Source organism: Nymphalis io, chromosome 6 (assembly GCF_905147045.1).
Source record: "Nymphalis io chromosome 6, ilAglIoxx1.1, whole genome shotgun sequence".
Classification (NCBI taxonomy): Eukaryota; Metazoa; Arthropoda; class Insecta; order Lepidoptera; family Nymphalidae; genus Nymphalis; species Nymphalis io.
The window spans coordinates 5,258,231-5,271,741 of record NC_065893.1 but is presented as its reverse complement, the minus strand read 5'-3'; the positions used below and the strand labels follow the sequence as shown (position 1 = coordinate 5,271,741).

Here is a 13,511-nt window from a genome sequence, read left to right as displayed (position 1 = left end):
ATCTACTCTTATTAGGACTAGACCAGGATAATACTTCCAATAACCGAAGTCGGCTACAATAATATACACTTAAATTATCATTGTTAAATATATCGAACATTTTAATAGTTTTCTTAAGTTAAATATTATATGTATTACATAATACAAATTTAAAAAACGTAGATTTAGAACGAGGGTCATACATAGTTCTCTGATTATTTTTGGAGTACTAAATTCTAAGCCGTCTTAAGGCGATCTTATCAACTGGGATCAAATTAATTTCATGGCCGTTTTAACAAAAGAAATCCGACTTGACGATTGTACTTCATTCTTGGCAATGACAGCAATTTAAGATGACAACTCTTTGAGCATCAGCACTCAAAAAAACATGTTAATTTTATAAAAAAATATATTATGAAGATTTAAGTATGAATTAGTATATAACGATATAAAGTTTTGGGCGATTAAGGATCTAGTTCCATTATAAACTCAAATAATGTAGTCTTATGTAAAATCTTGTACCTAAATGATTTAGTACCTATCTATATGTATATATAATATGGCAAAACAGTTTATTACCATTTCCTCTTCTGTTTGTAAACCGTTTGTTTTTAATTATAGCTATTGCCGAGCTTGTAGTGTTCTCTAAAATTAAAAGTAACAGTAGAAAAAAAATCTAAACTTTTATTTTACTTATTTTGCCCTAAGTTTGTACCAACTTTATAGATAATAAAAAAATATATTGTCTGTAGTAACTACCTAATGCATCTATTTATAAATATTAGTTACTATTTATTTATATTACTCATATCATAATTATACGATTACATATTTTTATATATTGTATATTTATCCTAATCTCACCATAAAATCATTGAATATATTCGTAAATAAAAATTATTTGTCTTTAATTTCTTGATTACTCTTAAATAAATAAACGATAAATTAAATCTTAATGAAAGCGGCGCAACTATAATAAATTAAATAATCATTTCAATTTCATTAAATCGGTAATAGAAGAGCACTTCAGCTTTCACTTCAGTTTAAATTAAAAGTCAAATCGTTTAAATTGAAAATTAAATAGTCCCCCGAATAACTTTAAGGTAGATATCCAATTAAAAAACGTTACTTGTGCCTTCAAGTTAAAAATAATAATTAACTTTTACATGAACTATGATACCAAAAATGTGTAATGTATTTAATTACTTCTAGTAGCTTAGAAATGTCCATAGCGGCGTAGCGCGTCGGCATTGAATGTTCCTAAATTCCTAAAGACGTTACAAAACTGAACATAACTTACTCTGCGGTTCAGTTACTAGACATTATTTTAAATAATTATACACATAGCCACTTTGATAAGTAACTATTGATATCTATCCAAATAATAAATTTAAGCAACTCACCGTTTTCCCGCGTTCCGGCTTCAAGCTGCGACTAGGAACGTCCGCCGTTAGAAACTGCGACACGCGTTCTCATCCCTTCGTATGCGATGGCGAGACTGGTCAATGCGCTTGCGCTAAACCCTCTGACGTCAATGGCTTCGTTCACTAATACAGGTGTCTGTATTCATAAAAATGACGCAGAACTCAACGCGTGGACTATTTCGAACTATACTACTTACAAATCGAGATGATTTCTTAGAGTAGCGCTATATATTTTTTATTGTGTATAATTATAATATTTGATAATTATATATAAATAACCAAATATAAGTGTAGCTTTAATCATTACCAATGCATCTCTTTCTAAATCAACCACACTTTTCGTGACCTACTTTAAAATGTGATATGTACTTAAATAGGTGTTATTACTTCTGTCAATCTATTGGTCTATAGTCAAATTCACTTTGCTATTACGTATAATAAGTTCTAGATTTACTGCGATTATAAAAGAACGAAATGAAGGCAAAATGTAAAGCTCGAAATCGAATTTGTCTTCACCAGAGCTTGCGTCGAAAGTAATTGAACTTCTAATACATCGGCTATGCGCCTTTCCGTGCTCATAACCTTATTTGTTCTTAGCACTTTATATATATGTAGATGTACCTTTGTACCTCCTTCTTCAGCAATGTTATATTTCTTTGTCGGAATTATTTCAAAATTGTTAAGTTACAGATTTTCTTTAAATTTTCAATGTCAAGACACTTATTACGTTTATTTTAAATTTGCTGCATTTATTATTTTTATTTAATTTTATAATATTTGTTTTATCTTGCAAATAAGGGTAATCTTAATTTATAGTTTCATAAGTACCTTCGCTAACTTTTTTTGTGCTTATTGGATATGTGAGCTATTTGAATAAAGTAATAATGTCCTCCAAACCGATTTCGGTTACAACGGCTAATCTCAATCATCAAAATCAGATTAGCCAACTGCGCAGGACATATTATAGTGCACAAGTGTGTGCACACTTTTTATGGGAACGACCTGGGAATTGAACCTAGAACCTCTGAGTCTGCCGCTTACATGTAGCCACTAAACCAACAAGGCATAATATGTTATATTAGATATAGATAAATATATGTTCCTTAACCAAATACTTTGATTTAGCACTTGTAGCCCGTAGTCCCGACTTCTTACAGGTAAAAAACGATCTTATCGTTATCTCATTCTATTTTTTAATAAACAATATTGTTGATTGAAGTTAGCACTGTATTTTTTCAATATTTTAAAATTAATTGCAAAAGTGTTAATTAGGATATATTTATTAACATAAAGCGTTTAAAAATTAAAATTTTATTTATTAGGTTAAGGGATTCATCTTTGCAACAATTGAACTGGTGCCTGTTGCCACTACAGTTGCCTATTTTTCCATTTATTTTTTTTAATAAAAACAGTGAGATCTATAAAAGCTAAATGCTATCACGGATTTTCTTTTAGCCATACATAAATTTCGAATAAATTAACTATTTTCGCAACGAATTTTCAAAACAATAATAGTAGATTCCCAAAAATTTCGTCAGGGCTCGAGTACGGCCGTTTTTGTCGTAAGTTTAAGGTTTACGTAATTTTTTGGAAAAATAAATGGATATGCATGTAAGAATGTCCGTTTCAATGAAATTACTAATACTTCTATTTACCTCTCCAATTAAGTGTAAAGCTTATATTAAGAGTTGTGACGACAATAGCCCAAAGGGTCAGGATCGGTCATGCGATTTTAACATCGCTATGCGGCCCCGTAAACCATAGCACTATTGGCGCTTATAATTATATTAAATAAAAACTACCAGATACCAGATACTACTCTATATATCATTTATATAATTCGCTACATTTTTTTCAAAACGCTAAAAACATCACCTAGTATGTATACATATACTAGGTGATTTTTTTAAAGAAATATTTTTATTTTATTCAAGAATCGCAAGCAATCATAGGAAGGTTTGGATAAAAATGGATTAACATACTTATTAATATTATGTAGGTAGGAAAACAATACAACACTATTCAAGTAGTGCTTCGTTATATATAAATATTGTATTTAATTTATTCGTTTTCCTGTTTATAATTTCCTAATGACAACATTATTTAACATTCTTCATGAATTTATAATATTATTAGATTCCGAGTAAAGAGGTTAACATAGAAATATATGTAGCAGCCATTATTTATTAATAATTTAATTGAGTGTTTTAAGTTTCAACATCTGAGGAGAATTCTAATCCAATACCATATAAAGATGCTGAACTGCCTTTTTGGTCTAGTGGCTTGATGTAAGGCCGTAGACCCGGAGGTCCTGGGTTCAATTCCCAGGTCAGGCCAATAAAAAGTTATTGGGTTTTTCTGTCAGAAAATTCTCAGTAGCAGCCTGGAGTCTGGAAGTTGGAAGTGTGTATACTCCCGTGCCTCGGAAGGCACGTAAAGCCGTTGGTCCTGCGCCTAAACTCTTTCCGGTCGTGTCGGATTGCCGTCCCATCGGATTATGAGAGTTAGAGAATAGAGAGTGCACCTGTGTTCGCGCACACTTGTACACTATATCTCCTGAGTAGTTGGCTAATCCCTCTTGAGATTGGCCGTCATAGCCGAAATCGGTCTGGAGGACATTATTATTATTATTAAAGATGCTGAAGTACTATTGATAATGGCCAACACCTACAAAAAAGGCATTACAACAAATTGTTGTCCGTAGTGCCAATTATTAAGTGTGATTCTAGACAAATTATTTATTACATTATTTCTTACTTTTTTAATAAAATTAGTATAAAAAATTAGGTAGGGGCCAACGCCAGGATTGTTCCCCTTGTTTTTATTTTAAAATTTAATCTATAACTAAATTGACATTGACATATGACACTTAAATTTGAAAATTGTCAGACTGACCATGAAAATAAAAATATTTACATTTTAACTTTATCGCCAGAAAAGAAAAAGAAAACTAATTATTTTTATGTATAGATAAATCAACGCTACGTTGTATACAAGTTCAAATCATTTATTATGTGCATAATCTTAGTCAGGGTCATACGTAGTGCAGTTAGACATACTAATTTCCAAACAATGGCCAATCGCCAATCCAGTGATATCGTTAAGTTTAAGGAATCATTAAAAGCGGCAAAAGAAATAGTCATATTGTCAGGCGCTGGGATAAGTGCTGAATCAGGAATACCGACGTTCAGAGGAGCAGGTGGATATTGGAGAAAATATCAGGCATCTTCTTTGGCAACGCCAGAGGCATTCCGTAGCAGTCCTAGTCTGGTTTGGGAATTTTATCACTATAGGCGAGAAGTAGCAGCACAAGCACAACCAAACACAGTAAATACTAATTGAATTCAACCATTTTGTATATAAAATATATTTTGTTACCACTTAATAAACTTTAAATACTTCTAGGGACACATAGCTATAGAAAAATTTGAAACGAAATATGGTGTTGAAAAAAAAGTAACAGTAATAACTCAAAATGTTGATAGCCTCCATACAAGAGCTGGTACAAACAATCTAATTGAGCTTCATGGTAACTTATTCAAGACCCGTTGCACCAAATGCAAAGAAGTATTAGACAACACAGACATTCCTATTTGTGAGGTACAATATGACGTAATTTATTTTCAAAATATATTATTCTATTCTTGTGCAATTACACTACAGTACATTTAATTATTTTAAAATATTAATTAAGTTAAAATAAAAATATGGAAAATAATTTGCTTATTAAAATACAAAAAAATAGTGTCTCCTTATATTGATCTCTTAGAATAAATATTATTTAATAGGTAATATTCATTTACAGGCTTTAGCTAATCGGGGAGCACCAGATGCTAATATTGTTGGATCAGATATCCCAATTAAATCTCTACCACACTGTAAAAAAGAAAATTGCAATGGTCTCTTAAGACCACATATTATCTGGTTTGGTGAAAGTTTAGAACCTGCTGTTTTGGAAAAAGCAGGTAAAAAATAAAGGTAGAAAAATACTTTCAAGTACTTATGCAAACAATACTTTTAACCAATACAAGTCTGCTATGTATTCTATGGAAGAATAACAGCATTGCATAGTACATTCATAGCTATAAATACATTACAAATCAATTTCTGTATAAATTATTAGAATTATTTGTGTTTGATTACTAAGCATAAAAAATTCTATTACTACATTAAATTTTCTTGATAAATTTTCATATTAATTTATTGTATAGTTTGAATGTAGAATTATTTAATTAGAACATGACAAAATCAACTAATTGGACAAGGATATTACTACTTTTATATGGCTGAATATCAATTTATTAAACTCTTGTCACATTGTCAAACAACTATTAAAATAATAATGGCAATTTTGCAAATGTTTAATAATTAATTATAAAAATAATTTTGTTAGTTTTTAATATCTTTGAATTATTCTCTTTTGGTTTAGGAGAAGCCATGGAAAGCTGTGATATATGTCTTGTAGTTGGAACATCTTCTGTGGTGTACCCTGCAGCAATGTTTGCACCCCAAGCAGCCCAGAGGGGAGTTATTGTTGCTGAATTTAACATTGAACCTACACCAGCAACACCAAATTTTCATTATTACTTTGAGGGGCCATGTGGAAAAACACTACCCATAGCTCTATCAGATTGATTGATTTTTGATTAAGGATTGGATTTGAAAAAAATGATTAAAAGATAGTTTTAAAGTTTATAAATTTATCATATTATTTGCTTGTTAATAGTTTTTTAACTTACTATGTTTAAAGAATGTGTCGGTTAATAGTAATAAAAAAACCACACGTAAAAAGAAATATTTATCACAGTTATATATAATAAAACAGGTTATGTGTTAAATTGTAAAATAAATTATTTTGAAACATTAATATTTTTTTCCTCCTTGTGCCTTGCAAAAAACTTAGCCACACATCCCATTGTTTGACCAAATGTGCAATTTGATATTAGAGATTTCTGGAAATTTAAAAATTATTATACTAAATTAAATTTATTATATATCTGATTATATTATATATATCAAAATTAATTACATATATCATTTTCATATTATAATAATTATTATTTTTTATAAAATATACTAATATTACCTGGACAAATGATGGTAAAGCTGTAATGGTTTGAGGTCTAGAATATCTTTCATCTACTAGCAAAACACAAGCAAAATCATTGGCATGTCTCACAGCTCGACCTAAGAAAAACAATTTAAAAAACAGTATGAAATTAGTTGCAAAAGAAGATTATTTACTTATGTTAATTTATTAAAATAAGTAATAAGCTGTTAATTAAAGGTGATTCTATTTCAAATTAAAGAAAAATGTTGTCCCTACAGTAACAGCCTGTGTAATGTCCCACTGCTGGCCTCTCCCTTTTTGAGGAGAAGGTTTGGAGCTTATTCCACCACGCTGCTCCAATGTGGGTTGGTGGAAAACAGATGTGGCAGTATTTCAGTGAAATTCGACACATGTAGTTTTCCTTACGATGTTTTTCTTCACCGTCAAGCATGAGATGAATTATAAGCATTTAATTTAGTCCCTAATTTTTAATTAATTTTGGATACCCTAGGGAATGTTAATTATGGTAAAATGTGCCAAAAATCTCATTTTGTAAGTAGCCAAGTCATATATACTCCCACTGCTTAGTGACATATATTTAATATTATAAAAACTATAATACTTATTTACAACTAGCAACTACAACTTTGACCATGTTCGTCATTATTAAAAATATTCAAGTGATCGGCAGGTACTACACACCCATTGCTTCCATAACTAGTTTTCGGCGATTCAAAAGAAGCTAAATTTTGAGGAACATTAGCTGGCAACTCCAATCAACATGTGATGGAACTGCACTTTTTAATATTTTGAACTTAACCAAAATTTATCTTTCCTCACCCAGCAGCAGTACAAGAAAGACAGTGCATATTTAGATTTATGTGATGTATTCAAATAGCAATAGGATTCTCTACATAGATTCACGCACTCTCTACTTTATTTTACTTATATATGTGATATTTACCAATACACTGGTTGACAGCTTTCATACACAAATTTTCATAGTAAACGCTTCCTGCACCAGGCTTTATTTTGTTCATATAACTCATCTTTTCTTGTAGCTCTGGGGATTTTACGTTTGGATAAGGCATTCCGATTACCATCACACATCGACCCAAATTATCACTAAAAAAAAACTTTACTCATAGCGCTGGCTGAAGGTCACTGATCACTGTCGATTTGAGAGTGGCAATTAAGAAATATACCTGTTTAAATTGCTCTGGCTCACTCAACAAAGTAGTAAATTATATTTGGCAGTAGTGAAAGAAGAGGTAATTGAGCTTCGCGGATGTACCTTCCATGCCCGCATGGGTATGTACCTATGCGGGCTTGCTTAGACCTAATCCTACCAGTGGTAATGATATTAGGGAAGGACATCTGCCTAGGAGCATAACTTACAGATTAATTGTTAAATTACAACAACTGAGATACCTAATTTTATATGTTTATTATGTTTAGTTAAAGTTTTGAATAAATACTTGAATACATATCGAACACACGGGGCGACAAATACGAAGTCAGGATTTCTATGTTCTTACCTAAAATTTAGACCTTCACTTAATTTTCCACCAACAACACTAAATAAGAGAGCACCATTATGGGTCTCTGTCCCTGTACCTTTACTATTTATAGCTGTTGCATACTTTTGTAAAACCTGTAAGCCCAAAAAGAATACATGTACATGAATTTACATTTAGGTGAATATTTATTTTTTTCGATTATCCGGTTATCCGATACTTTAATCGAGTACATATATATATATAAACCTCATCAACTTCCGATGCTAATTTAGGTTCCCGGAATATCTTTTTCTTTTTACTTATAATTTCGATGACTTTACTGCAATTAAGATGTTCGTACAACATCTGTTCGTAAGAGTACGATGGAAGAAAACATACGACACCGTCGGGTACTATGCTGCAAACGTTTCTTAGTATGCGACCAACTTCGTTCAGCTAAAAATGTATAAATTTAGAATTAATTACAATTCTAATCGAATAATTTCGTATCAAAAAATACTTATATTAAAATTTAAATACTGTTTTATGCTAAAATAAAAGTATATGTAATAATAACTCTTACCAAATCTTTTGAAGTTCGGTTTTCATATAAAAAATTCAAACTGATATTGGAGGGACCTTTTGATAGACAAACTCCCAATACATTCTCTGGCGCGACAACATGTCCACATTTTACGATATTAACACATTCTGTGCTCGACTGGTTATTTGTTAGCAACGCTTGAAACTCATTCACTGGTTCCATCGTGCCTCCTGCTACAATAACCTGAAATGTTTTATAAACCTTTGAAGTTGTAAAATCTTATATAATTAATATTAAAATCTTATATTAATAATAGAATAACTGACTGACTGACATTTCAAAGCACAGACAAAATTACTGGACCATGAAAATTTGCATATGGGTTCTTTTTATCATTAGGTAGCATTAAAGAAATATTTTTGAAAATTCAAGCCCTAAGGTTGTGATATAATGGGATAAAGATTTATAAAAAATCTGAATAACGACGCGAGCGAAGTACAGCGCTAGTATTTTATATATCTAACTAGGCTCAGTGGTTTCAGCCTTGTGAATTTGGATCATATATGACAGATTTACACATACACATAAGTAAAGTAAAGTAAGAAATACAATATATAAGTATAAGTAAAGAAAAACGCAGAAGTCATATTATCCATAACTCGTCCAAGTTAGCCATAACGACATATCCTGAACAGAACTTGGTAAAATTTTCTGAAAAGTTGAAAATACTTACAGATCTGCACTGACTGACAACTTGCTCGAAATGTTCTGCTGGGTTCAAAAGAAGATATTTGAGCTGTCCAGTTTCCCCAAGTTGCGCTAAAACTCTCCCATTTGCACTTCGGTCACACAACCTCTCCAAGAAATCCAGTATAGCATATAGCCCACTACCGGCTGATGTTTCCGTTGATAATACAGGCATCTAATAATTGAAAATAAACAAACCCATTACAAACTTTTTAAAATCTTTCTCAAATACATTTTTAAAGAAATATTTTTGATAACATATATTACATATTACATAAACCCCAAATAACTACAGACAAAGTTCATTCAAATGTTGTTCAATTGTTGCTAAATACACATTTAATTTTGACATGGACTACAAATTATTGTTACAACTAATTGTATGAACTTTGTATAAAACAGCTATAGTTTTAAGTTTTATTTGTGTCAGTATATAATATACCATAAAAAATGTGTACTATATATATATAACCTGATTATTTGTTTTGATTTCTAATTTTGGTGTGTTTTCAACTTGCTCATATTCATTTTTCTTCTTTGATATGTTACTAAGAAACTCCTTAAAATTAGCCTTTTTGTTGATTAATTCTTTTTTATTTTCCTCTTCAAGCCCTTGCTGGCTATATCTTATCGAAAACCCGTGTAGTTTTGGGGCCAATCTAGTATGTCTACAGAATTCCACTAAGGGACGTAGGTTCATATGATCTATTTCAGACTGTATTACAAAATCCTCAAGTTTGTATATTGTCACTTGTTGCTTCTTATCATTTGCCGATTTTGGTTTTATAAGACCTGAAAAATCACACCCACAATTGTATTTTTCTTAACCTGTGCATCTTAGATAAAAATGCATATAGTGTATTATTAGTTATTTATGAAATACTTTCATTTATAAGTTTTATACATTTTTTATATAACTATATTGCCTTAAAATATAAGAAATGATAGCAACTGTTACTAAAACTTATATATAATAATAATATACAACTGATTTTAATCAACTTATGATAAGAAAAATAATGTTTAATATATATATATTGTTTAATTGTTTTAAAGTTATAACTGCAGGGTTACTTAGATTTGTAATAAATAATAAATAAAATATTTATACAATACCTAATAACTTTCCAATAACAAAACTAACTTGATTCAACTGCAAAAGACTCTTGCTACTAAAACGAGTCCTGTATTTGTTAATGTAGAAATCCAAAAATGTCTTTACAGATCCCAATTGTCTGGAAGAAACTGGTGCAGAATGAGCATTTTCTAAAGCTGCAGTTAAACCATGGGCTTCATCTAAGATTAAAACATTGTCTTTTAATTTTAGAGATATTCCTGATCTTGCTCCACTACTAACTATGCCAGCATGGCTTATTAATACTACCTGAAAATTTTAAGTACATACAAACATGTAAAACAAATTCATATAAAATATTTTAATAGATTTTATTAAGTTGATTTAAGATTTGAGCTATTCTGGAATCAGCTTATATTTACACTAAACATAAAAATTAAACTTATCTAAATAAATATATTATATATTATAATTATAATATATTATAATATATTTTATATATATATATATATATATATATATATATATATATATATATATAATATTATATTACTAATAATGTAAATGCGACAGTAAATATGCTTGGCACTTATTCATGCATGAAGAACTGACGAGATTGCAATGAAAATTAAAATAGTAGTGTTTATACTAGAAAACAATAAGTAAAAGCATGTTTCTGAACAAAAAGTAGTACAAACATAAAGTATCCTAATTAAGATTATATTTAATAAATTTAAAAAAATATATCTCTTAGTTTTTTTAGCCAGGGTTTGCTCCCTCAAAAGTAATCCTCTTTTCTTAGAAAGTTAGTACAAGCCTTAGGAAATATTACATGCTTAGCATAGAATGATTTTTTGTTTTTTGTGATTTGCTTCGAAAATAATGTACTTAATTAATTTATTTGTGATTTTAATAAAAACATATTTTAAAACCTACAAAAATTAAAAATTCCAGGCCCAGAAACACATATCTGTGGAGAAATTGTTATAATTATATTTGTTATAATAAATATAACAAATAACTACCTCCGACTCATCCAATGCCATCCTGGAAGCATAGTAAGGACATGCTTTCAATTGTTTACCACACTTTATTATGTCTTCCATATCCATTATTTCAACAAGTAATTGATCTTTTAACTTAGTTATATTGGTCTGATTATAGTATGGGCATGCTGAACAAGATTTTGTTTTTGTTTTCTTCAACACTTTACCCTCTTCAGCAATGGAAGTTGATTTCGTTTTAGATTTCTGCATATCGAGGCATCTGTAAAATAATATTTATAACATTATTAGGGTATGCATTTTATTTAGAATTATAAAGAAGTGCCAAACATTTATTTTTTTAGTAATGTATTTCAAACTTTTTAATATCATCAAGGCACATAAAGTATAGTAGTTAATAGTATTTACTATTAATAAATTACAAAATTAAGATAATTGCTTATAACATTGTACAAAATTCTTTTTTAATAGAAATCAACGTAATACCTCACCTTTCATTAATAAGATTAACATTATTTAATTTATTTACATCAGAATTTATGCAGTAATGTTGTCTCGAAGCAAGGGTGATTACTCTAGTGTTATCATTGAATACCGTTCGTTTGATTTCACCCACAAACTGTGACAGCTGACTATGAGTTCTACTACTTATATAAATCTGCAAACATTTTATACTTTCTCATTTAAGCATATGCTACTAGTAAAAGTTATGTAATCAATGTTCTTACTGAAGATGATTAGTTAAGCAATGCTGCATTTTCTTCCTTTGAATTTCAAAATCATAATGACATAAAAAGGGAATTTGTTAACTAAACAGCCACTTAGCAAAGTTTATAAGTAAAATTTAATTAAGTTTATTTATAATCTAACGCTAATTGTCACCTTAGTGTTATTTTCCTCATTAGGATCTAAATTTACTTCTTCACTGTCAGAATCATCTTCCCTATTTTCGCTTTCCTCTATGATGAGGTCTCGATCATCAATATTTTCTTTTTCTACTAATGTTTTTTCATCATTTGTTTTATTATTTTTTTCTCTTTTATTGATAAAATAATCATTTTTATTAAAACTAATGTTTTGTTTAATAACTTTCTTTTTTAATTCATCAAACTCTTTCTCTTTCTGCATTATTCTATTAAATTTTATTTGCAAGTTTAGTAAATTTTGGGTCTTGTTTATTTTATTATACTCTTCTTGGAGCCAATCATCAGTATCTATAACATGTTGTTATTTAAAAGAAATCCTTTTATTAAAATATTAATCAAGATAACATATTTAAAACTGTGAATTAAGCTGAAATTTAATATAATTTACCTGTTTTACTTGAAAGTTCAAGTTTAATTTGATCTATTTCCTTGGTTAGATCTTCTAAAATTTTCTTGTTGCTATCTTTAAGCCACTGAAGGGCCCCACAACAAATGCTTAAAGATTTACCCTATACATAATACTTAAATGAAAAAAAATACAAAGCCACATAAATTTAGTGTATATGTACAATTCCATAAAAATAAACAACTTACGGTTCCAGTAGGACTTTCAAATATACCATATTTTCTATCTTCAATTGTTAAATATAATTCAGTCATGAATTTCTTTTGAATATCATAAGGTTGAAAGGGAAATGAAAATATGGGATTCGTTAATTCAGTCATTGTTGTTATTGGTCTTGATTGGTCTTCTTTATTATTATTAATATTTTTTCACAAACTGTTATATCAATATTTTATTTTAACCATAGGTCTCTAATCACTTGCTAAATTATATTATATATTTAAACTTATTAGTATTATTAGTCTAAAGTCTTGGCGCCAGTTAAGTTACACTTTACATGTCACTGTCAAACACTTCAGACAGCAGCATCATGATTTTTTAAAACCATGGTTTTAAAAAATCATGATGCTTCTTAAGTGAATATTAATAAAACTAAAATTACCATTAAAAAAAACACTAAAAATACAGCTTTAATTAATTCGAATATTAAATATAGATAATAATCGACTGATTGTTGTTACAATTTTACATTGCAATTTACGTTGGGCAAGAGAATGGTTACTATAACGTCGAGATTTCATTATTATGTAAAACGCAGTAGTTGGTGGTATGCTCTTTAATTATAGAGTTTAGAGATAACGAGAATGTATATTTTTGAAAAAGGTTGCTCAAAATTTGTGAAATTTATGATAATTAAA

The 13,511-nt window shown here is 29.3% G+C and overlaps 3 protein-coding genes across 6 annotated transcripts in view; 1 reads left to right on the top strand and 2 right to left on the bottom strand.

Moving 5' to 3' along the window:
• The window catches only part of LOC126768941 (uncharacterized), a 51,543-nt gene extending 50,081 nt beyond the window's left edge, over positions 1-1,462 (bottom strand). The window contains exon 1 of the mRNA XM_050487417.1: positions 1,383-1,462. The gene's annotated coding sequence lies outside the window, so the exon portion shown is untranslated. The remainder of the gene's footprint in view (positions 1-1,382) is intronic.
• A 2,830-nt stretch (positions 1,463-4,292) lies between these two features.
• Positions 4,293-6,062, top strand: LOC126769008 (NAD-dependent protein deacylase-like). The gene is made up of 4 exons (XM_050487545.1): positions 4,293-4,730; positions 4,809-5,003; positions 5,209-5,368; positions 5,833-6,062. The coding sequence occupies exons 1-4, from the start codon at positions 4,416-4,418 to the stop codon at positions 6,036-6,038; spliced, it is 876 nt and encodes a 291-aa protein (XP_050343502.1). The 5' UTR covers positions 4,293-4,415; the 3' UTR covers positions 6,039-6,062.
• Positions 6,063-6,096: 34 nt separating this feature from the next.
• Positions 6,097-13,116, bottom strand: LOC126768890 (ATP-dependent DNA helicase DDX11). Of its 4 annotated transcripts, none has more exons than XM_050487291.1 (14): positions 12,843-13,116; positions 12,637-12,757; positions 12,205-12,536; positions 11,814-11,980; positions 11,344-11,584; positions 10,360-10,627; positions 9,716-10,035; positions 9,230-9,418; positions 8,536-8,739; positions 8,220-8,408; positions 7,992-8,107; positions 7,418-7,578; positions 6,490-6,590; positions 6,097-6,355 (listed from the first exon to the last, which is right to left on the bottom strand). In XM_050487291.1, exons 1-14 carry the CDS (start codon positions 12,972-12,974, stop codon positions 6,254-6,256), a joined length of 2,643 nt encoding a protein of 880 aa, XP_050343248.1. In that variant the 5' UTR covers positions 12,975-13,116; the 3' UTR covers positions 6,097-6,253. The 4 variants fall into 4 exon arrangements, 3 of the variants coding, with proteins under 3 accessions (XP_050343248.1, XP_050343250.1, XP_050343251.1); XR_007669281.1 differs by having other exon boundaries at positions 6,241-6,355; positions 7,418-7,516; XM_050487293.1 differs by lacking the exon at positions 12,637-12,757 and having other exon boundaries at positions 12,843-12,978.
• Between the last annotated feature and the right edge of the window lie 395 nt (positions 13,117-13,511).

Coding starts and splice junctions, on each gene's coding strand:
- LOC126769008 (XM_050487545.1), top strand. CDS start 4,416: ATGTGCATAATCTTAGTCAGGGTCATACGTAGTGCAGTTAGACATACT. Junction 5,004..5,208: donor CAGACATTCCTATTTGTGAG/GTACAATATGAC, acceptor ATTCATTTACAG/GCTTTAGCTAATCGGGGAGC. Junction 5,369..5,832: donor TGCTGTTTTGGAAAAAGCAG/GTAAAAAATAAA, acceptor CTTTTGGTTTAG/GAGAAGCCATGGAAAGCTGT.
- LOC126768890 (XM_050487291.1), bottom strand. CDS start 12,974: ATGACTGAATTAACGAATCCCATATTTTCATTTCCCTTTCAACCTTAT. Junction 11,981..12,204: donor ATGAGGAAAATAACACTAAG/GTGACAATTAGC, acceptor AAATGTTTGCAG/ATTTATATAAGTAGTAGAAC. Junction 8,409..8,535: donor ACCGAACTTCAAAAGATTTG/GTAAGAGTTATT, acceptor ATACATTTTTAG/CTGAACGAAGTTGGTCGCAT.